The 22626-nt window shown below is 40.6% G+C and overlaps 1 protein-coding gene across 1 annotated transcript in view; it reads right to left on the bottom strand.

Annotated features, from left to right (window-relative positions):
* Nucleotides 1-22626, bottom strand: part of me1 (malic enzyme 1, NADP(+)-dependent, cytosolic) — an 85656-nt gene that overhangs the window by 17134 nt on the left and 45896 nt on the right. The window contains exons 4-5 of the mRNA XM_056381642.1: nt 7271-7346; nt 5356-5517 (exon numbers count right to left, since the gene is read on the bottom strand). Coding sequence (XP_056237617.1) covers nt 5356-5517; nt 7271-7346 — 238 coding nt within the window. The remainder of the gene's footprint in view (nt 1-5355; nt 5518-7270; nt 7347-22626) is intronic.

Here is a 22626-nt window from a genome sequence, read left to right as displayed (position 1 = left end):
TACAGCAAACCTTTTGCCCTGTTGCAAATTTTGTCTTTTTAATTGTAATACCAATAACTTAGGTCATAGTGACACTGGATGAGTGAATTACCAAGCATCTGGAAATACTAGACAATCAAGAGCTCCTACAGGCGGATGAATGAGAATAAAAAATGTAAACGTGGTGTTATATGTGACTGTAGAAAACAGGTCAAATTTCCTTCAGTCTTTGAAAAGTGAACTAACAGGCACCACTGAGTGACATTTGACCTTTGCACCACAGTATTTTGAGGATGAGAGGGACACAGCTGGGAAGTCAGAAAATGAAGAGCAGTTGTGGATGGGAAGGTGTGTGTGACAGAGAGAGACAGTGATAAATAGGTGGAAGTAAATGCCACTTAGCAGTGTTAGATTGCTTGCAGACTTTGCTTTGAGGTATCGGCCCATATTTCAACAGATCTCTGATGTGCTGCACCTGCCTGACATAACATGGCTGTGTCTCAACATACAACAAGAAGCAGATTTTGGAACATTGAATCATGATCTAAAAGTTATAAACTCTGTAAACGGAGAGTTCCAGTGAATTTCGATTGAAAGGGTGGAGAGCTGATCTGGAGCGTTGTCATGCCTCATTGGGACAGGCGACCTTTACTTCTGGAGATGGATAATTAGAGGGTGTCGCTCAGATGAGGGAAGCTTGGACAAGGCAGCTGCCACCTTCCCATGGCAGAGTCAAAAACTGCAGCTCAAAAAGTTTATTTAAGGCAATATTTATTTGAAGTTGACAAGTCATTTCCTGGCAAGGTTTTAATGGACTGTAATGGACAGGAGGTGGCTAAGTTCAACTGTAACCAAAACAAGCAAAACATTTTCATGTGATCCCTCAGAGAAGTGGACTGATATCAGAGAAAGAGTTTGGTGGTTATTGCATCAGATGATGCAATAGCATGCAAGGAGAAAGATTAAAAAACTGCTCTAAGAGTTGTTAATATCTGAAGTTTCAGCTAATGCCTAACATACACAAGAAGACTTTGAAAAGTCTGACACCCTCTCACATCTAAAGAAAATGTGTCATACGAGTTTCCAGCCTCACTATAAGATTTGGAAAGATAGGTCACTTTTTTTTTTTTTTTAATCTACTGCTGTTGTTGTTGTATGAAGTTAATAACTCAACATTATATCTGTCATGATCTGCCCCTAAAATGACTGTGTTTGGACTTTGATTCATTTTGAAATTTTCCCTGTGTCCAATTACCCTTGCCTCCCTTACGTATTTAATGCCAGGAGTTGCCTCCATGTTCAGTATCTGCTTGGTTTGCTACTTCCTGTTTGCTGCTGGAGAAAGTGTCATTGAACAACATTATTTGCATGAGCCAACACTAAAAACTATGTCTGATTTTATTGAAACGTCAAGACAAAAAGAAGACTGACTTGAGACAGCTCAGACGATCACCTTACACCAAACTTGTAAGATGGGAGAGCGCTGAAACTCTTACGATTTTATACCAACATTGGAAAATTGTCTATGATGGTGAAATGACTTGAAAAGTTGTTTGTTGTAAGTCTGGCATAATATGTCTTCTATTGAGGTACAATGTATGATGGTGAGTTCTCGTTTCATTAATTTATACACTGTGACAAAACTGCCTTTAAAACTGAAACAGAAGAAGTATAAGTGACTGGGGTAGATCTGAGTGAGTTTCAAGAGGGATGACCTTGTTGACTCTCCGCTGAACTGTTGACACGACTTGTCTTTCTGTCCCAGATTATCTACTGTTGATTGGCTAAGCTGCCCTTTGTGTTGTACAGCCCCTTTTCTCTCAGGAGGGATTAATCCTTGTTTCAATGCTTTACAGTCAATGCTCGCTAAAGACACAAAAGCTCCATTTTAACTGTTGAAACAGTTTCTTAACTGATGACTTTTGATGAGGAAGTTAAAAATGTAACTGCAGCTTTAATATAAATGGATTTTAAAGAAGAGGTGGACAGGCATCAAGAACAGCCTGGACCTGTCTGAGGTATAGGACATTTTGGACCCATGAAACTCCCCCCTACACACACAAACAGCATATTGTCCAGAATGACATCACTGACTCAGCATGAGTAAGTGTGTGTTGAGGTTACTCCAGGTGACATCAGGCCAAGGGATACACAGACAGATACAGTCCAGGGAGATAACAGGATGACGTAGTAAAAACTGGACTACCTGAAAACATTTTCCTTCATTCTGTGTATGTGTGTGTGTGCGTGTGCGTGCAGGCGTGTGCATGCGTGCGTGCATGCGTGTGTGCTGTACTTGAGGAAGAGATAAGAGCTTCGCAGTTCATTGCTGGTTCTCACACAGCTACCACATTCCTCTGCAGAAGAAAAATAGCAACTGTGCAGAGGTTCAATTTCTGAGATATTTAACAGGCACCGAGACTCCTCATGATCTGATAAGAGATGAACAGAAAAGTGGTAATGATCTTCTCATCTAACTCAGAAATCAAAACGAGCCTCTGTTCCAAAATGTTCAACTGTTCGTTTAAAGAAAAAAACACGGTCTGTCTTCAGGGGGTCTGCCTGTTGGACTGTTTGGATGTCTGCCTGCTTGCCTCTATATCTACCCCCATATCCACTCAAGGAAAAATATAATCCCATAATAACAGTCATTTTAATAATTAGTTAGAGCTACCACTACCTCACAGCCTCTCCCACCCAATCTGCTCCCATCATGCCTTCACAGTAAGTCTGCATAGTGAGGCAGAGTACCAGGCGAGGGGCACCAGGCTAGCCCAGCCTCCCAAATAAAGCCAGTGCAGAAGAACTACACATGTACACACACACACAGCCAGTCCATTTATCCCATTACATCTAATTTAGCTTGTCAACTCTTTAGAATAATAGAAAAATGGAAAAGTCGGACACAGCCAGGCAGACTACAGTAAAATCTCTCTTATAGCTGTTTCTCTAACAGTTGCATGAGCAGCAATACTAAATTACTAGGTTTGTCTCTGTGTATCATTATTATTATTAGTAACATTAAAGAAATAGAAATGTACAGAGAGACAAAATTGATATCAAAGATCCATCAAACTACCAGTAAGACAGCGAACAAGCTAACTCCCAGGTCGTAAAGTAACAGAGCATCACTGGGATTCGGAACTGTAATGTAATTACTACATTTAAATGTAATCCTTAGCTCGTAACTGAAAAAAGTAACAGAGTAATGTGTTACTGCCCAAATCTGAATATCTGTGTTGGAAGCACTGAGCTGGAGTTGGGAGGCTATTTCACCTTGCATAGCAAAATACTGGAAACTAGGGAAAACAGCTAGCTAGCTTGCTCCTTCCAAACTTCAAAAATAGACCTCTAAATGTGACTAAGTAACATGTTGTATCTCATTTGTTTAAACAGAAAATGTAAAAACCACAATTGCAATTTGCATGCTATATTAATATTTCTTGGCATTCAACAGTTTATCCATCCATCCAGCACTTTTGTGCAGCATCTCCGCTATAGTGCAGATTACCAGATTTGTCATAATTTACACTAAAACCACAAAATGTCCTATTTACTTGTGGTTTTCCTTTTATGGATTAAACCAATGAAGGACCATGTCTTAACTTGTGATCTTTATACTACTTCGCAACCATTTTCACTAACTTTGGAGAGAACCAGGCTAGCTGTTTCCCTCCTGCTTCCAGTCTTTATCCTAGGCTGAGCTCATCACCACCTGGCTGCGGTTCAGCTCAAACATAAATCAACCTTATCATCTAACTTTAGGAAAGAAAGCAAATAAGTGTATTGTCTAAAATGTTGAACTATTCACTCAACATGTCTATATATTTGAAGTGGTTGAAGTCCAACAGCACTACTTGAACTACAACAGATTGATTATCCATGAGCTCTGCATTCATATTTATACACATACCTATACATGTGTAGTGTATAGGTTTGTGTGTGTTTCTCTTCCTCCTCCTTTGGCAGCAAGTAGAAAGCAGCTTGAGGACGCAGGCAAGTGCAGATCAAAGACTCCAGGGCAGCTTGTTCAAGTTGTGTTGTGATGGCCATAAATGTCTAAAACGTCTGCCCTGCATCCAAAAATCTACCCTGCAGATGGGATTATCACCCTAAACTAAAGTCATTCAGAGCAACAGAGTCAATGTGGAAACTTAGAGATGCCAATACAGGAAGAGGTCAAAAGGTAGAGCTATAATAAATAGGCCTTTAAAGATAAAGAGCTGTGGTGCAGGACTTGGCAGAATGAGAGACGGTTTTTCTCTCTTAATCCAGTTTCAGTGGCACAAACAGGATGAATGTAGCAAAATCTTTTTTATGCTTTCTGGAGAGACTGCAGTGTTTCTGTGGCTAAAAAGCAAGGGATATCTGCTGTGAGTGAGTACTTTGATGAAGTGTGTATTGGGTAAGTACTGTCAGAGAGGAACCTCAGGCCATAAAGGATGCCATCAACTACATGACCTCAGCTTTTCTTCTTCTTCTTGGTCTCTGTGCAGTCTCACTACTCCTCCAGGTTGATTCTGTTACTTACATTTCTTGTTTAATTCTATTTGCAAACTCATGTAACCTCAGCAACATCTCTCACCCTTAATCCAACTGAGACATTTCCTTGGAATGAAACTGAACGCCAGGGTCTGAGTCATCTGATGATTGTCTTGGAAAATGAAGGACAGCTCCTGACAGGCTGAGTTCAGCTGTGTTGGGCACACAGGCATCTGAGGCTGCCACGCCCTTGGCCACGGTAGACAGTTGTGTATATATAGAAGTGCACACAGACTATTCTTAGTCTGTTTAAGGCTACAGACACACGTGCTGCCCTGCCCAGAGTTTGAATCATCGTTCAGAGACACTGCCACAGAGAACAGGGACCACTGTAACAGGTAGATAAATATTGCTCTGTTGGCTACTACTACTCTCACAGGCTTGCACAGGGTAGAGGTGCTTTCCCAGCTGGCATCCATCAATGGAGCTGCTTACCTCACTTAAGTAAAGGGTGTTTCCTGGTTGTAAAGTGTGAGATTTGTTTTCTTTTTCTTGGCTATTTCTGAAGCAAAGCTTACCTGGCTACGGTGGATTAACAGCATTTCCCTACTGGCATATCATGGCATTTTAAATTTGTTGGAGCAATATTTGGAGTTTAAGGGTCCGGGGCAGCAGAGTTGAGAGAGCTGAGCAGGAAGAGAACACTTGACCATTACTACTTGGGGCTATAATGACCAAATTTCCCACAGAGATGATTAGACGTTCGTCTAATTTGATGTAATCCACCTTAAATTGAGCAGGACAGTCCACAAGCCCCAGCTGCTCTGAAGCTACCCTTATGTTCCATGTGTGGGAGGTGAGAAAAAAAACAAACCAAACAATCTCAGTCCTTACCTCATTGTCTGTGCCCACGTCCAGCATGACAGGCAGACACTGCTGTGGTGGCATACCTCCACAGGCTGTGTAGAGGGCCAGCTTGCCCACTGGGATGCCCATGCCATAGCAGCCCAGGTCTCCCAGTCCCAGGATCCTCTCTCCATCTGTCACACACACTGCCTGTCAATCAATATAACTGTCAGCCATAAAGTACACCAGCCACAACTACCACCTCATCATTTTAATTCTGTTTGTATTACTACTATAGGACGTTCTTAAATATTTCATATCACACTTATACACAGTTTAATGAGAAAATAAATGAAGCAGCAGTTCAGCCTCCACATCCTGTTAACTTAAATCTTCTTCACCAAAACAGGTCCACCCTGCTACCAAGAAACATGTTTTTTTCCTCAGTGTAAGCCAGGCCCTCCTACACCCTCCTGGCTTTCCACTCACTACTCACTTTACTTATTAAGCAATAAATAAGTTCCTCTGGGTTGATTCCACAGCATGAAACAAATCAATTGTGTAACACTTAATATCACCAGCAGAAGTGTTTCATTTGAAAGGTTCCTCATTCTGACTCTTTTCTTTTTCCACCATCTGTGTGACGTACAAAACTCTGGCACAAAGGTTTTACAGCCTTGTTCCTCCCACAATTTGACAAGTTTAAAGACTGTCATTACTTTTCCCATATGAATGTTTAAAAATGCATAATGACCATACTTAATACCATTAGCAGCTAATTTTTTTCCCCTAACTATCACTTGTTAATATGTGACAGAAAGGCTGCCAAGGCTTATCCGTGGAAGACTACCTTGGCTCCCATTTGCCCTCTCTCTATTGAAATGTTAAAAGTAGGGCATATTAGGTGAGTTTACGATAAGACCACCCTGACAATGAGAGCGGGCATGTCAGCCCTGAGGTAAATGCCCTGCTGTTGACAGCTGTGAACAGGTGGCTGAGGCTGCAGGTATATTTGACATGCCAGGAATGCCTGCCGGTTTCGTCATTCTAAATATGACTAGATTATGACTTGCACATAGTTGCTCTATACACAAGAATAAAGGGATATTTCAGGTTTGGTAAAATTGGAACCAGTCCCAAGAGATCACTTGATTTAGTGCATTAACTATTTTTAATAATGGCCTGGTGTAAGATGACTGACTTTGTAATTTTTAAGATATTGTATTTTTATATTGTTCATATAAAAATCCATCCATTAGCTATACCGCTTAGCCTTATAGGGTCGCGGGGGGGGGGGGTACACACACTGGACAGGTTGCCAGTTTATCACAGGGCCGACATAAAGAGACAACCAACCAGTCACACTCACGTTCACACCTATGGGAACTTGAGAGTCACCAATGTGCATGTCTTTGGACTGTGGGAGGAAGCCAGAGTAAGAACCCACGCAGGCACAGGGAGAACATGCAAACTCCACACAGGCCTGGGGTTCAAACCCAGAACCTTCTCGCTGTGAGGCTACAGTGCTACCCACTTCTCCACCGTAACGCCCACACAAATATATACTGTAATTTTTAAAAATAGTATAAAAAGTAAAAAAGTAGTTCTATCAAACTACTCAAACAATTGTGCATTTCTTGTGGACTATTTTCCATTGCAGATTTAGACAGCTATAGTTGGATGCAGCTCAAAACATGTCACCTACAGCAACACTGGCTCATCGATGTTTTTTTTATGTCTTTTTAATTTTTTAATTTTTATTCATTGTTGGTTTTGGTCTTTTCATATTGCCAGGCTATCCTTTGATATGCATGCATGCACTAACATGACACAGCAGTCAATGACATACTGAAAACACACAGATTATATTCTATTTGTGTCCTCATCATTGTATCTAAATGGAAAAATGTGTAATGTCGTGATGCTGCAACTACATGAACATAGTCTGAGTGATTTCATTCACCTTGATGTCTTTCTCCGGCCAGTTCTGCAGCAGTGAAGCAATGTGGCCACGGTCATGAATGGTGATGAACAGCCCCCTGCAACATAGAAAAACAAATAGAGGAACTCAAGTAAGCAGAAGAATTAGACCCCATTTTTTACATATTGAGATGGAACCACGAGGTGTGATGGTCAAGTGTCCTCCTCAAAGATCTCCTCATGTCAGCTCTCCTCCAATAAAGCAAAATGTAACTAAAATAATCTTGGTAAAAACAGTGGCAAGAACTCAAATAACAGTTAGTACATACAAACTTCTTATCTAAGATTGAAAGGAAAAACAGCTTTAAGCTGTAGCTCAGATACTGTTTGAAGTTAAGCTGCTATTTATTTTCTGCCTCTCTTTCTTCTAACCAAGACTTTATTGAATACTGATGGCACCTGGGATTTTAATACTGAGCTCAGAGCCGAGGGCCTCTGTAGGGAGTTTGTTTTGGACCCTTGAGGCTCCCCAAATATCCATTCATCTTAGAAACCCCCCCCTCCAACAAACCCCCTCCCTTTCCTTGCTCCCTGGCATCAATGCACTTCACTCCAGGACAATCCCAGGATAAAGAGATCATCTCAGTGCGTGGGGTCCAGCTGCAGCGTCTTTCCTACCCAACCAATCCATCTAGTTTATAGTATGGGGGCAACACCCCCTTCATGTGCCAGCGACAGTAAAAATATCACTTTCTGTAAGAATCTGCTCATAAAGTAAAAACCGGTCCCAGGTCAATGCTGGTGGAATAAAACAGTGGCGAAATGTCAAATGCAAACAATATGAGACACTGTTAAAAGTAAAAATAAAATATACTAAGCTGAGAGAAAAACATAAAAGTGTCACATAAAAATGCTTTGATGAGTCAGGGATAAGGTACAGAGCAAATCCCACATGTATACATCAGGCATCATCTTAAAATACACATTTTGAAAGCAATCTGGATGTGTGGCTTCAAAACATCTTCAGTCGTAATCATTTATTTTACCTACAACAAACTTAAAACCCTCAGCTTTTGGGAAACACTGTACAAACCTTTCTCAGTTCAGTGTTTGTGTGTGAGCACAAATGATGGGCAGTCAGTCGCAGCAATGACCAAAGCATTACAGTTAAATAGTAGAGGAGCTCACACATGGCAACCAACATCAATGGCCCCCGGGGCCCGGCATGTTTGCTCTCCAAAGGTAAACACTGTGTCCCCTCTAATCTCTAATCAGTGAGGCTGAGCTCACACACTGGAGACTGTATGTTTTCAAACGTTTTGGCATTTAAAGACACAACGCTGAGGGCTGCAGTTTAAACAGCTCTTAACTTTACTTATTCTGTTTACTACATAACAGTGAAACTACCCCTTGGAACAGGCAGTGTTAGCTCTTGGACAAAAAAAAAAAATCCTTACAAGTGTAACAAGAGTGATGTCACACTGCTTGTTTTTGCTCTCTGTGTTGCTGCCTCACAGGAGGGCTTTGCATTTTGATGAGTCAACAAGACTTCTGAAAATTATACTAATGGAAATTACAGTTCAACATGAACTGAGCAAAAGCAATTTGTTAATCAATCAATTCATTTTATAAATGGATCATTGATCACCAGCTATTTTAGTTTAGTTTCGTATTTGATTGTTGAAATTTTTTCCTTTTTTTGTAAAGTATTTATTATTGGTTGCCCACATGTTTCTTGCTATTCATTTTTTTTTTCCTTATTGATTTAGAAATATTTAGCAAAAAAGGCCTGGATATTGCCAAGTTGGTTAAGAAAATAAATCTGCAAATAAATTAAGTTCATATTCATATGTAGCTATGTTACAACCTGCAACCTTTGAATCTTGTTCAATCGTTTCTGCAAGTGGTTCTATTGCTAATACAAAAAGAAATGTACCTGGGGAACTAGTATTTTCCTCTAATCTCACATTTAATCAGCTACATAGTTAACTGAATAATGCAAATAATCACTGTTTGCAGCCATAAATTTGACAGAAAGGACAGAAAAGGGGAAGAAGTGACAGACTGCTGCATTAGAAAGGCCACAAACATAATGAATGACCCCTCTCACCCCTCCTGACACCTCTTTGCACTTTTGCCCTCTGGAAGGAGGCACCAGAGCATCTGTGGAAAGTCTGCCAGACTGAGCAACAGCTTCTTCCCCCAAACCATCAGGACTCTAAACACCCTTCGGATGCTGCCCCTCCCCTCCCTCTAACACAACAAGATAGCACACACAAATGCACTTTAAAATATACCAGCGCCTAAGCTACTGTATTACACATTGCACACATGACAAATGACAGACACATAAATATGCGTCTCTGTTTTTAATATGCGTTTTGTCTTTTTAATATCTATAATAGCATCTTGTTTTTAATGTTTCTCTGTTTTTAACGTGTTTCTGTCATAACCCCCTGACCGGTGGAGAACGATATCTCACTCCAATGTATGCCATGTGTTAATTATAGACGTGACAAATAAATCTGATTGTGATGCTGAGAAGAGAAATTGACCGTGAAGCTTTCAAAAGCGACATGGACCTCCCTATGCAAAGAGCTCTTTGGGTCACAAAGAGGTCACTGGGCCACAGACATCTGGCATCTGTCATTTTAAACACCTTTCAACATTTCTGGCCATATAATGACGCACATCTGCATATGTCTGTAGATCTACACATCTGTGCACAAAAAGGGTCTGGCTGATGTCTGCACAGCTGTAAAAGACTGTGAGGAGCTGGACATGATTCGTCTTTAAACAAAGTACTTGTGTGAGAGAGGAATAGGAGAAGGGGGAAAGTGTGGCCTGCTGAGTGTGAGCCACTGCCAGCATTATGAGGAATTGTGGGGGAAAGAGCAGCACTGCGGCTGAAAGGCTGACCCCACAATATGACTGTTGGAAAACAACTTTATAAGACAGATCAAACAAGACAGGCAGGATTTATGTAATTCCTAATCTCTGTCAAGCTTAATGTTACCAAAAACATTTCAGGTTCAGCTCGCCATCATTCCTCTCCTCCCCTGATTCTCATTTTCTGCCTCTCTGTGCTTTCAGGAGAGCTGTAGACCTCATGCCCTTTGACCCTGACACATACATTAAAGCAGAGCTACGGGAGTGTCTGTGAGTCTGTGACCCAGAGCAAAACACACACACACGCACACACACATGAACCAACTCCTCAAATAAATCCCATCATGCATCTACAGTACCCAGATCAGTGAAGACTGAACCAACAGTATCTCATGGTGTCAGGAGTCATGCTGTTTTAAATCCGTCATCACTGCGTGTTTAGAGGATGATCTTTTCAGAGCAAGGATTCTGAAATTGTGAAAAAAGAACAGTTTAATGGATCATTGACATTGTACAGCAGCTGCCAAGAGGACGTGTATGATATGAGAGGTTTTTGTCCACAGTTCATAAAGATTCCCAGGCTCTCTCTCTCTCTCTCTCTCTCTGTGTGTGTGTGTGTGTGTGTGTGTGTGTGTGTGTGTGTGTGAACCTCTCACTGACTACATCTTTCTCATGTCAGTTAATTCGGTTAGTACTTTCCCCAATACTGCGTTCATGAACTGTCCCTTTAAATAAATATGACGTCTTGTTCAGTTTCTTGCCTCGTCCATTAAAATTAGTCCCCGTTCACTCAAAGTGAATGGCAATACGGATAACACTGAGCCTCAACCCGAGCTGCTTCTACCTAAAACAAATGTTTGGGGACATTTTGGCTTCAGTGAAGATGACTCCAAACAAAAAGAAGTCAAATAACAGCAGAAAAACAATTTCAGCCACCAAAAGTAACACCACCACTGTGTTTAATTAATAATCGATGTGTTTCGATTTCAAATGTTCAAAATATTTAATTAACACTTCATCTGTGTATCCAAGCTCTAATGGTTCAGCATATTTATAGTACAGACCTATAGTACAGAAAAAGCATGTAAAATACGTAATCGTTCATTAATCGTAATCAAGGTAAGAGTTTGAAATAATCTTGACATTTGAAGTCATATTTCCCAGCCTGAGAAGACAGTGGAAGAGAGAAACAAAACAGGAAAAAGAGTGTCGTTTACAAATTTGTGTGAGAACATTGTTGGAAAAAAAAGGCGTCATTTTAGCTGCTAGTATAGGTTTAGGATTTGAGTTGAGGGTTAAAGGAAAATTCCTGTCTCTGATGTTTTTAATGTTTTTAAGTTAACATGAAAGCAAAATCAGAACATTTCCTGCATCATTTGTAGTCTATAAATACTGCTGTTGAAAGATTTTATTGTTCTTTCTTAATTAGGGCTGAACGATATGCAAAAAAAAAAAAAGAAAAAGTGATTATTTTGGAAGACATTTCGATTGCGATACGAGTCACAATTTTAGTTGGAATGGTCATTTTTGCATTTTACTTTCACTGAAACACATAAAAATTATGATGATGTGATTTTTGTTGGGTTTTGTACCAAACAAGCATGTTCCTTCACATCTGGAGAATATGATTTGTACGCTGGGTCATCTCTGTAGCACCACAATGCTTCATTTATGGTCTGCCGTAACAAATTTTAATCGTTGCTCAAAAAAATTGCAGCTCCTGTTTTGGCCATTATGAGATTTCCCTATTCTTAATCATCTTTTTTGTTCAATGTATGCCCACAGCCCTATCAGATGACCTTATCTATTTTAACTGTAAGCACCCCTGGTTGGAGATCATTGTTCCGCAACATATTTCCCATTATATTGATGCTTATAGACAGTTAAGATGTGTGTGTGTTTGCATGTGTGCGCGTGTGTCTGACTGCTGCTGCAGAAGTAACCACAATGAACAGCAGTTGCCACATTTTCTAGATGAGAGGAGGGCCACAAAGCGCTGAGCTGCCATGTCTGGCTCCTTCTGTAAGAGAGTGTGGCGAGAACAGAGAGGGTAAAGAAAACAACCTGATGTCCTGAAACAGCACCACCACTGACCTGCAGCCCAACACAAAACACACCCCAGGGACTGTGGAAAAGCTGCGGGGTGCTGGCAGGAGGAATAACCGCCTTGCCCCATGAGGAAGCCAGCCTCCCAGTCATTGACCCGTGTCCACACAAAACACCACCAATCACCATTCTTCACTCCAAATGCATAACCTTAATCTTCACTGCGCTGGACGCCGTCAGTTAGCGAGCTACAGAAGGTTCGGGTGACACAATGAACACAAATCACTGAGAAAAGACTGAAAACAGTGTTAAAGGGCACACTCACACAGTATGAGATTTCTCCAACTAATTAAGCTTCAAATCTGCCACAACAGACAAGTTTTTATTGTTGGTCTGTGTCCCCTGAGACAAAGTTTGACAGCGGATTTTCTCCTTGATTTTCTAAATTTGTTTGAAAGGGCCCTAATTGGAGCTGAGCGAAGCCAACATCTTGCAGGGTGACTCTGCCCAGAGGGAGGAGGTAAATGTCAAGTAAGTGCAGACAATTCCTGTTTTGTTACTGTGTGTAACTTGAACTTTTTCCTTTAGAAAAAAACAAATGCCTGACATTTTTGTAAAAGCTTCTCAAATGTCACTTTGACGGAGAGTGAATTTAAGAGAGGCAAAGCCAAAGTTACAAAACAATGAGTTACATTTAAACCTACTATATAACTGAATGACAGACATGACATGACAGAATTTATGTTCAATGAACAAGGAACAGATAGTTATCACAACAGCACACACCTCTTCCCTCAAAAAATTATCTTTGTCAAGTGCTAACGTCATGTAGCGAGCACCCAAAATGACAACAACCAAGTTTAATTCAGACCTAAGCATAAATTACTGACAGAATTAACATTAATTAGTGACAGTTGATATGACGTACCACCAGCGACGACATTTTAACCACTGAAAGCGATGCTGAGCATCGGCTAAGATGAGTAGCTGCAGTTTAATGTTTTCGTCAGAGCTGATTGACCCATTCTATCTTTCTCCTCTCTGCCTCTCCTCGATCGGGCTCATCGACATCCGACTGGACCCGGTGTGACCCGTTTGAAATTGAAAGCCCTCTGCAGAGTTGTGTATTGTAGCGTAGTGTATTTTTTATGAGATTTCCTAAGATTCTGACGCAGCAATTGACAGAGGGCCACCACTGCAAACTGTATACAGCGGGAACACGGCATTATCATGAGTTTGAGAACATTATAACCCAACAAATCCTCCAACCTAAACAACCATACAGGTGGTTTTTTTCAACCTTCTGGTACGACTGGGTACGACCCATAGGAGTGTCTCATGAAATAGCACTCCTACCGTGGCATGTGTACTGTATCTCAGTTGTCATGGTTACCATAATAAACACGCAACTGTACCGAGAGCGGCGTACTGACTGTCGGTTACTAAAATAACGCTTGATAAGGTTTAGGAAAAGATCATGATTTGGGTTAAAATAAGTACTTGCTCAACATGAGATGATTTTTTGATGTCATGGTTATAATAATAACAACGTGGTTAACTTTGTTGAACACTCATGGATAAAACATTAACTGCTGGTTTCACATGGGAATCGAACACCACTCTCTTGTGTCAGATTGCTGTGATTTGTTGACCCATCCACCCACCCACCTCCTGAGCGTCATCCCGCCTTTTCCTTTACTCCTGTCATGATAAATACGGCCACTAGATGTCGCCTAGCAACAAAATGTAACTATGGGTAATAACCTGCAGCAAAAACGACCTACGGGCTTGTTTTTCACAGGGCAGTCTCAGGTTAAAAAAGAGGTAATATTCATGATTACGAGTGTAAAACACATATTAGATAAGCATCTTCTTTGAATACTGTCAGTTTCATCATGACTACATTTAGTACACCCCCACATTTAGTAAAAAGCCATTACACTGAAGCTTTTTAGAGCATACTGATCTTGATTTTGTAAAATCAGTGCACAAGTCAGAATTACCCTCATTTACATTATAACTGGAACTTTTAGTGTTTTTTCTTACAGGGAATCCACAGAAATAGTGCTACGACGTACTGTTGTTTTTAAACATCTCTGTACCTGTTCCAGCCATCAGCCAACTGGAGCTGTCATCGGACTCAAAAAAACCATTACAGTTAGACCAATTACTGTTACAATAAGCTGTTTGACATAGCTGACATATACTGTCTCTTCAACGTTATGCAATTAGAAAAGTTATGTTAGCCATGTGAAGCTGCGTGTCTCTCAGATGGGGGTATGACAGTAACCACACACCAACTCGCACAGAGAGATAGTGAGACACATTTAGCACTCTCTGTGATGTAAGCCCATGTCACCCTCTAGGATTGTAGTGGTGCCACACACACTCACTTAGCAATGGCATGCATCACACTGAGATAGTCTATAATGAGCTGTGTGTGTGTGTGTGTGTGCAAAATGGGCCATGAACATGTACAGAGGAATGATTACAGTGTGGTTTCTAGCACAGTATGACACTTATGCTATATGAAAGCAGAGAGATATCCAAGGTACAGTCTGCATTTGACAGAAAAAGAAACACATTTATTCAATGGGAGAACTCTCAGGTGGAGATCCATGGCTTTTCAAAACAGGTTCAAACCAGAGCATCACTCCAAAATGAACACACTGTATCCTTCTGCCAGACCAGCTACTGGGATATTTGAGGTATCATTTTATTAAAGCTGGGAAGTTCAACAGGCCTTCACAGAAACAAAAATCATGCAGCTGCCAATAAAAGGAGTTTATTATGTACATTAGAATAGATTAATCAACTCGACACTCGGTCAGGGCTCAAATGGTCATGACCAAAGAGTTAAAAACATAACAATAAACCACAGATTTTGATGTGCCATTATTTGTTACCAGAAATGTGTTGGGTCACATCAGGTGAGACAAGGCAAAAATAAACTAACTTTTTCTTCAGTTTTAGGGATTTCATGACCTGGAAAATTATTCTTGTGGCTCCCCACTCCCTGCTGCCCTTGGCACTTCCTTGTTGGGAGTGACAAGGTCAAAACTGAGATGCCAAATATCAACACTGTGCATATTTCACATTTGCATAATAATCCATTACATGTGAGTTTGCTGGCTCAACTATTTGACCTTAAAATAAATCAGTTGTCCAATTAGATCTTAGTGTTGCATTTGATACCATCGATCACAAGATCTTATTACAGAGACTAAAACATGTCATTGACATTAAAGGAACCACACTAGGATGGTTTAAGTCATACTTATCTCAGATAGATTCCAGTTTGTTAATGTTAACAATGGCTCTTTCATACACACATAAGTTAGTCATGGAGTCCCACAGGGTTCTGTGCTAGGACTGATACTCTTCACCCTTTATATGCTTCCTTTTGGCAATATTATCAGGAAGCACCACCTACATTTCCATTGTTACCATATGACACCCAGCTGTATTTGTCTATGAAACCAGATTATACATTATCTGATAATATAGTTACTCTGGATGGCATTACCTTGGCCTCCAGTGCTACAGTAACTGTTGAGTTTCTCTGTATAGTACTGTTAGAACTTGACCTTACCTTCTGAAGTGCCTTGAGATAATGTATGTTATGATTTGCAGCTATACAAGTAAAATTGAACTGAATTGAAAAAAAAGATATAATGACAAAAGACGAAGACAGTCATGTCAGCAGCTCTACTCTGAGCTAAATGCTAAATGCATGTCAGGATGCTAACATGCTCATTATGACTATGCTTTAATGTTAAGCAGGTAAAATGTTCACTACTTTAGCTGATGAAAATGGCATCAACTCTGCAGGTGTGAAGTCATAAAGATTTGGGAAAATTAAAGTTTGCCATGATGGTGGCACTTGATGAAAAGTTTAAAGATCACCAAAGTTATATCCAATAGTTCCAGATAAAAATAGAAATAAAAATGTCAACCTTGTAGCACTACAGGAAAAGTCAAGGGGTCAGTAGGATTCATCCTCAGGGTACTATAAATGTCTAAACATCATGGCCATCCATCTAATAGTTGTTGAGACACTGCAGTCTGTACTCTTTTGAACCGAGTTCTTGTTGTAGCTCTGGTTCTTGTGAAGGTCCATGGGCAAACGTACTTAATACCAGAACAACCACCAACACGTTTATTACACCGCGGTTTCCCAGCAGCCAAAGCAGGGACAAACAAAGATACACAGGGATTTGAGGCTGGCTGGTTACTGGCCACAGTGGGGTCTTGGTTTTGTCTCTGTCAAAGTAAAACCAAACATTTCCGCCATGGCCATGATATGAGGATAAACAGTGTTGTGGATTTTGCTCTATGTTTTAATTTGTATTGAATATCAATTTTCATCAAAGACATCAGTGTGGGTCTGACTGTCATCCTACTGGACCAGCTGAGTGCAGCATCCTCTGAAGGAATGACATTTGCACACAGACACACAGTGCACTCAGAGGGAGACAGGGAAATTTCTATGACTGGATGTGGGATTTGACCACAAGCTGTAGAAATGGACTGACGGCACACTATTTAGGCAATGAAACCGCTGGTTTTAACTTTCTTGCTCGCTTTCCTGAGTGGTATTTAATAAGTTAATGGTGGACAGAGAAGAAGACGTTGTGTTTTGCTTCTTTTTTTTTTTTTACAGCAGGTCATATTTTATTGTAGCTTTTGCACTTAGCTATAAGTGAACTACTGGAGAAGTATCCATATACTGTAACAGGAGAGCAACTCAGCTTCATAACTTCTTTTTTTAATACTGGTAATTTCCAAGGCAATTAAGTAAGTGAAGCCAAAGCAGTGAAGTTGTTGGCATTACAAATAACACAGTCATGCTGCAGCACATGAATCAGCCAAGCAACTGACTGAACCAATAGAGGAGAAGAAGAAAACACAGTGAGAACAGGGGGTCTGGCAGTGCCAATCAATAACCATGTTCATGCCGCAGCCTGGGCCGACGCGAACTCTGCCCAGTTCAAAAATAACTAATTGCAATGGAAAGGATGATGGTCAAAGTAACTAAATATGCAACAGAGCTCTGGGAAGAGGAAAATGTGCTCTGTAAACACAAAAAGAAAAAAATAAATAGAAACGACAAAAGGGATCCGGGTAGTGGGTGAATAATTTAGCATCAGCTCAACAAACACAAGCTCATAATCCAGGTCTCAGCCTCTACCTAAGCACATGTAACCCTTTGGTTCCATGTGACTGTTCGATCAGAAAAATACACTCCTGCAGGAGATCTGAGGGCAGTGTTTTTTATGTGTGTTTCTTCTAGGAATTTATCTTAGCAGCAAGAAAACAGTACCCAGTCATTTTTGTTCGGCACAGAGCTCTCATCACTTGAAAATGAAACGTGACGGGCAGGAATTCTCTTTCCAGTCCCGTCTCTTTCCTTTCCCTTCACACCCTCCTCTCTCCATACTGTATGACTCTCCAAAGACAATGCACTCTTCTTCTGCTCCTTCTGCCTCCCACCCTCCGTGGCACGCTCAGACTTTGACAGGATTCCATCACATTACAAATATTCAACATATTGCCTGAATCACCCTCTCTTTTTATACAAGCGAGGACCAGTTCCAGCGCTTGGCCTCGGGAAACCATAACCCACCCCCACCTCATTCCACTCCAGCCTACTGAAATCAGCCTGGGCCTCTCCTCACAACAACCAATCTTCCCTCATGAAGCTTTTCCAAAGAAGGGAAACTCTAGAGAATTTCAGGCCAAAAGGAACACAGTTTAACCAATCTGATCGGCCTTTCATCACTTTTGGTAACACGCTGAGGCAAAACATAAAATGACATGGAATCTTTGACACAGGCCAACCTGCAGGTGATGAAAATAGCAACCAGACAGTGTGAGGTTATGGGGTTTCAAAGCCCGTTGTCTACGGTAGATGTCTGGGTGAAGGAGAGGCAGTCAAGTGTCCAGACGGCCGCTGTGGAAGTCCAGTTTCTTTCGCAGCCAGCCTTACATAACTCACGGGGCAAGAAACAGCAGGAAAGGGCTCATTCCAGCACAAAGGCCCTGCTAAAGGAATCAGAGGCACAGACCTGATGAACCCAGCTGGCTATTAGATGAGTTTCGGCCATGTGCAACCAGGTTTTCCATTCATTCGCCTTTTCACACACATCCTGACATTTGGGGAATGCCAATGACGTTTTCATGTGGGTTGCAAAGTCACATTCAAAAGCTGTTGGTTTTGCCTCGGCAAACAACTATGCAAGGAGCAGTTGTAGCATGTTTATTTGCTAATGCTGCCTTGTGTTAGCAACAGTGGTCAGGACCACGTCAGACAGTACATACAAGGGAAAACTTCAATCATTTAAAATTCAAATAGGTCATCTTTGCACTGAAAACAGGCAGACAGCTCAGTGATGGAGCATGGATGACAGTGATTTATGGCCCATTGTATTCTGTCTGATATTCACAGAAAAATATGGATTCAATTTTAGGGTGACGGCAGACAAACTACTAGTGTCCACTATAAAACACATGGAGAAGTGCTCTCAGAGTTTCCAATTCTTCATGCTTTATAGCTGAGGAGATATTTTGTGAAGTATATGACACTTGGAGAGAAGTTTAAACCATTATTCAAAAAAACATTATACTTTACAATATACAGACCACTTCATTGGGAAAGTCTGAGACCACTTTCCCAACAGACTTTTGGACCCCACTGTAGGTAGTTGGTAAAAGAAAAAAGCAAGTGTAATTTACTGCACATTTTTATGCTCTCAAGACCATTTACGCAACATTATGCAACTATTTTACCTTAAAATAACAGCTTCAAAATCATTTTGATGGTACACTGACTTGTAACAGGGAGGATGGGACCTCCTTTTTCCCCACTCCCTCTCTCTAGACCGCGAGGACAAACGCAGATTACACCATTGGTGTGTTTTTTCCTCGTCGGAGAGGTGTGTTTCTATAATTACTCTCACTGCCAGAAGGGGGAGACAAAAGTTCCACAGTGGAGATTTAAGGTTAGGGGTCATTCATCGTCATGGTTACAATAATGGCCATGTGGTTACCTTTAGAGGACGATGGTCATCCTTTAAAAAAGCAATGCTGACGTAGGGTTGGAAACAATGTGTGATTTTATCTTCAGTTAAAATGCCAAAATTAATTGAAGGTACAAGGAATATATGGTTGTAGTACTTATATCTCACCGGATGGGTCACATCCAGTGAGATGAGACTAAAATAAAAACTTTTTTTTCCAGTTTTGTGGACTTAATGACTAGAATAGTGGTTCCCAACCTGTGGGGTGGGCCCCACTGGTGGGCTGCGAAGGTAGGTATTGCAAGTGGGCCAGCAAATCATTTGCAACAGAGAACAAATTACATATACAAAGAGCACTGTGATAAGCCAATGATTGGAACTTCTATGTTGTCACCGGCTGGACCACACCGTATATTCGTTTGCTATCTCAGTCTCTGATTGCACGCTAAAAGATTACATCCATGACAAGAAATAGAGTATCAACATGGATAGCAGGTTAGCAAAAGGAAGACTTAAAAGGAAAGAGAGTCAAGAGACAGAGAGTGAATCAACAATTGATCTCTCCACATCAAACAAAATAAACATTGAGATTCCCCTGCTTTCATTTCAGTCCTGAATGTTCGATCGTTATCGTTAAAATAAAAAGTGCTCTGAGAACGTATTATTTGGTTCTTAGAGCACTTTTTAAGGATGTGGATCACAAACAATTTTGAGATTTTCAAATGGACCATGAGTTGGAAAAGGTTGGGAACCGCTGATATTATTGCCATGCCCGAGTCCCTGCTGGGCTGAGCTTGGTGCTTGCTTATGGAAAGTGATGAAGTAAAAGCCTAACACAATTATCAACACTGTGCACATGCTACTTTTACATAATTAACTCTATTCCATTAAAATGAATGTGATCAGGACAAGGTTAAAAAATTTCATACATTCATAATCCATCATTTGAAATGGATACTTTTGAGCAGTTCTACCCTCTGTCACACAAGAAGAGCATGTGACCTGTAAGCAGGTAACCCCCCCTGTTGGCCCTGATAGTGACATTTTGCAACTCCCTACCAAGGAAACTGTGACTGATGTAACGCTGAGGCCTAAATCAAAGTGAATGTTCAGGGTGCCAGGGGAGAGGTCAAGTCTCACATAACGAGAACACATCAAAGGCAGTCGAGATGGAAAGTCAAAGGGGGTCAAATCCCATTCCCATAGAGGTCAGACTCCATAGCTCAAGAGTTAGTCTACAACACCACAGAAAATAATCATCACACAGTGACATCATCTGTAATAACCAGAGGGTCAGAATCACAACAATCGCCCACCAATCATTTCTATTCCACATAACATATTATATAACATAAAAGCACAACATCTGACTTAACACAGTACTACATAGAGAAATATGAATGCTATAAAACAGCAGGAAGGTTTTAGAAATCTGCCTTTTAATCCAGTGCACTCTGCCAAAATATGCTCGTCATATAACAAGCATTTGTCATGCATATTTATATATAATGTTAAAGCAATACTTTGTCAGGGCTCAGTCAGACTTTTGCAAGATTACAGCAGATTTTCTGGGCTGATTTAAATGTACACTGAAAAATAAGATCATCTTAACTCCTGAACCCACGTCAGATAAAACTATGGTGCATTTTCGTCTCATTGCACAGCGGAATTTCAGCACTCAATATGATCTCTATAGAAATCCTATTGGATTAACAATTATGCAACTGAAAATTTAGTAGGGGTTATGTCTATTAGACACATCCTAAGAATTTCGTAATTTTATTATCACTTATAATAAATAAAATGTCTATATACATACAGTATATATGTATACATATAAATCACAGATCCCAAACAGACCTCCAATAGCAATATGTACATGTCATCCATTGTGAGTGTGTACTGTATAAAGTATACATATACACAGACACACACACACACACACACACACACACACACACACACACACACACACACACACACACACACACACAACACACACACACACACACACACACACACACACACACACACACACACACAGTCTTCCCTCGTTTGTGCCAGTGGATGTCAGATCAGGCCCTCCTGCAGATAATTTGCAGGGGGGCCTGCAAAACAATCTGTTGGACTGATTTCCCTGTTACATTTAATGCTGTGTTGATACTAAGAATATTCAATGCTCACAGAGAGATCAGCACACCAAAGTTTACAGGCTTGAAACAGCACCCTGACTGTCTTTGCTAAAATTCAAACCTGAGAATAATACCTAAATCTGTTACCACTCTAATATCACACGTCTTATTCACTGTATGTTTTAGTAGTGGATAGTGTTTGCAGTTTGGAAGCCTTTTGATTGATTTCACAACTCACACAGTGTAGTGAGAGCAGATGGATATCTGAAAGTTTTCAATTTCTAACCTCGGGCCAGATGCATGACAGGACTACAAGTGTTCACAGCCAACACTGAGCTGAGAGCTGATGGCGCTGTCAAAACAAAGAGAAATTAGCTTTCAGAGCTTTCTCCCCACATCCATTTACTGGGGGGGGGGGGGGGGGTTAAACTGAAAAATAAAAAGCAGAGCTGTTAAGCGATATTAGTATCAGATACTGTTGGTCTCATACTATTGGCAGATGTATGGTCGTATCTAAGTGCAAATATAGAAGTGGTGCATTAGGATGGTGATTAATGTGTGATTTGTTGACTTAGTTCTTATCAGCAGTGAGGAGTGTCCCATATCAACATGAGGCTGACCCAGTTTCAGAGTTTTACTGGTCTTCTAGGCATAACAGATTGTAAACATCATGTCTCCATGTACTGAACATTTCTTCAAACTAAAAGTTGTTCCAGCCTTTCACTGCATCACATATGAGCGTTCAGTGATCTTCTGCCTCTTTGGCTTTGACTTTGACTTTGTTAGGTTAAAAAAAAATGTTATGATTTGGATTTAAAAATACTATTTGGTTAATGTTAGGAAACCTTTGTTGTGAGGGTGTAGGTTTGGGCTCAACATTGGCAGGGACACAGCAACCCTTCCGAAACAAAGAGGCCTTTGTAACGCTGCTAACAGAATGGTTTATTAACATATGATCTGCATTTACATTAAGATCTGTATTTACCTGTGATGACATTTAAATAAAACCTATACACGGTAACAAATCAAGGATTAAAAGAAAGGACACTGTAGGAAATGACATGTTAACGGAAAAGAGAAAAAAAATTTTGGCATCCGACATCAACATTTTTATATACATTAGGCCTACCAGTGTAGCAGCCCCCCCCCCCCCAATCTTATGCTAAATACTGTCTAACAGCAGATCAGGCAAAGAGTCAGAATTGTTATGTCTGCTTTGAGCCGTACTGATCAGGGGCTTGGCAGAGAGGAGTAAAACCACATACGCTGAGTGCCATAGTGCCATAAATACAAGTAGTGTTTATAATACATAG

Source organism: Seriola aureovittata, chromosome 7 (assembly GCF_021018895.1).
Source record: "Seriola aureovittata isolate HTS-2021-v1 ecotype China chromosome 7, ASM2101889v1, whole genome shotgun sequence".
Classification (NCBI taxonomy): Eukaryota; Metazoa; Chordata; class Actinopteri; order Carangiformes; family Carangidae; genus Seriola; species Seriola aureovittata.
The sequence above is the reverse complement of the archived record's forward strand: the minus strand, read 5'-3'. Positions and strand labels throughout refer to the sequence as shown.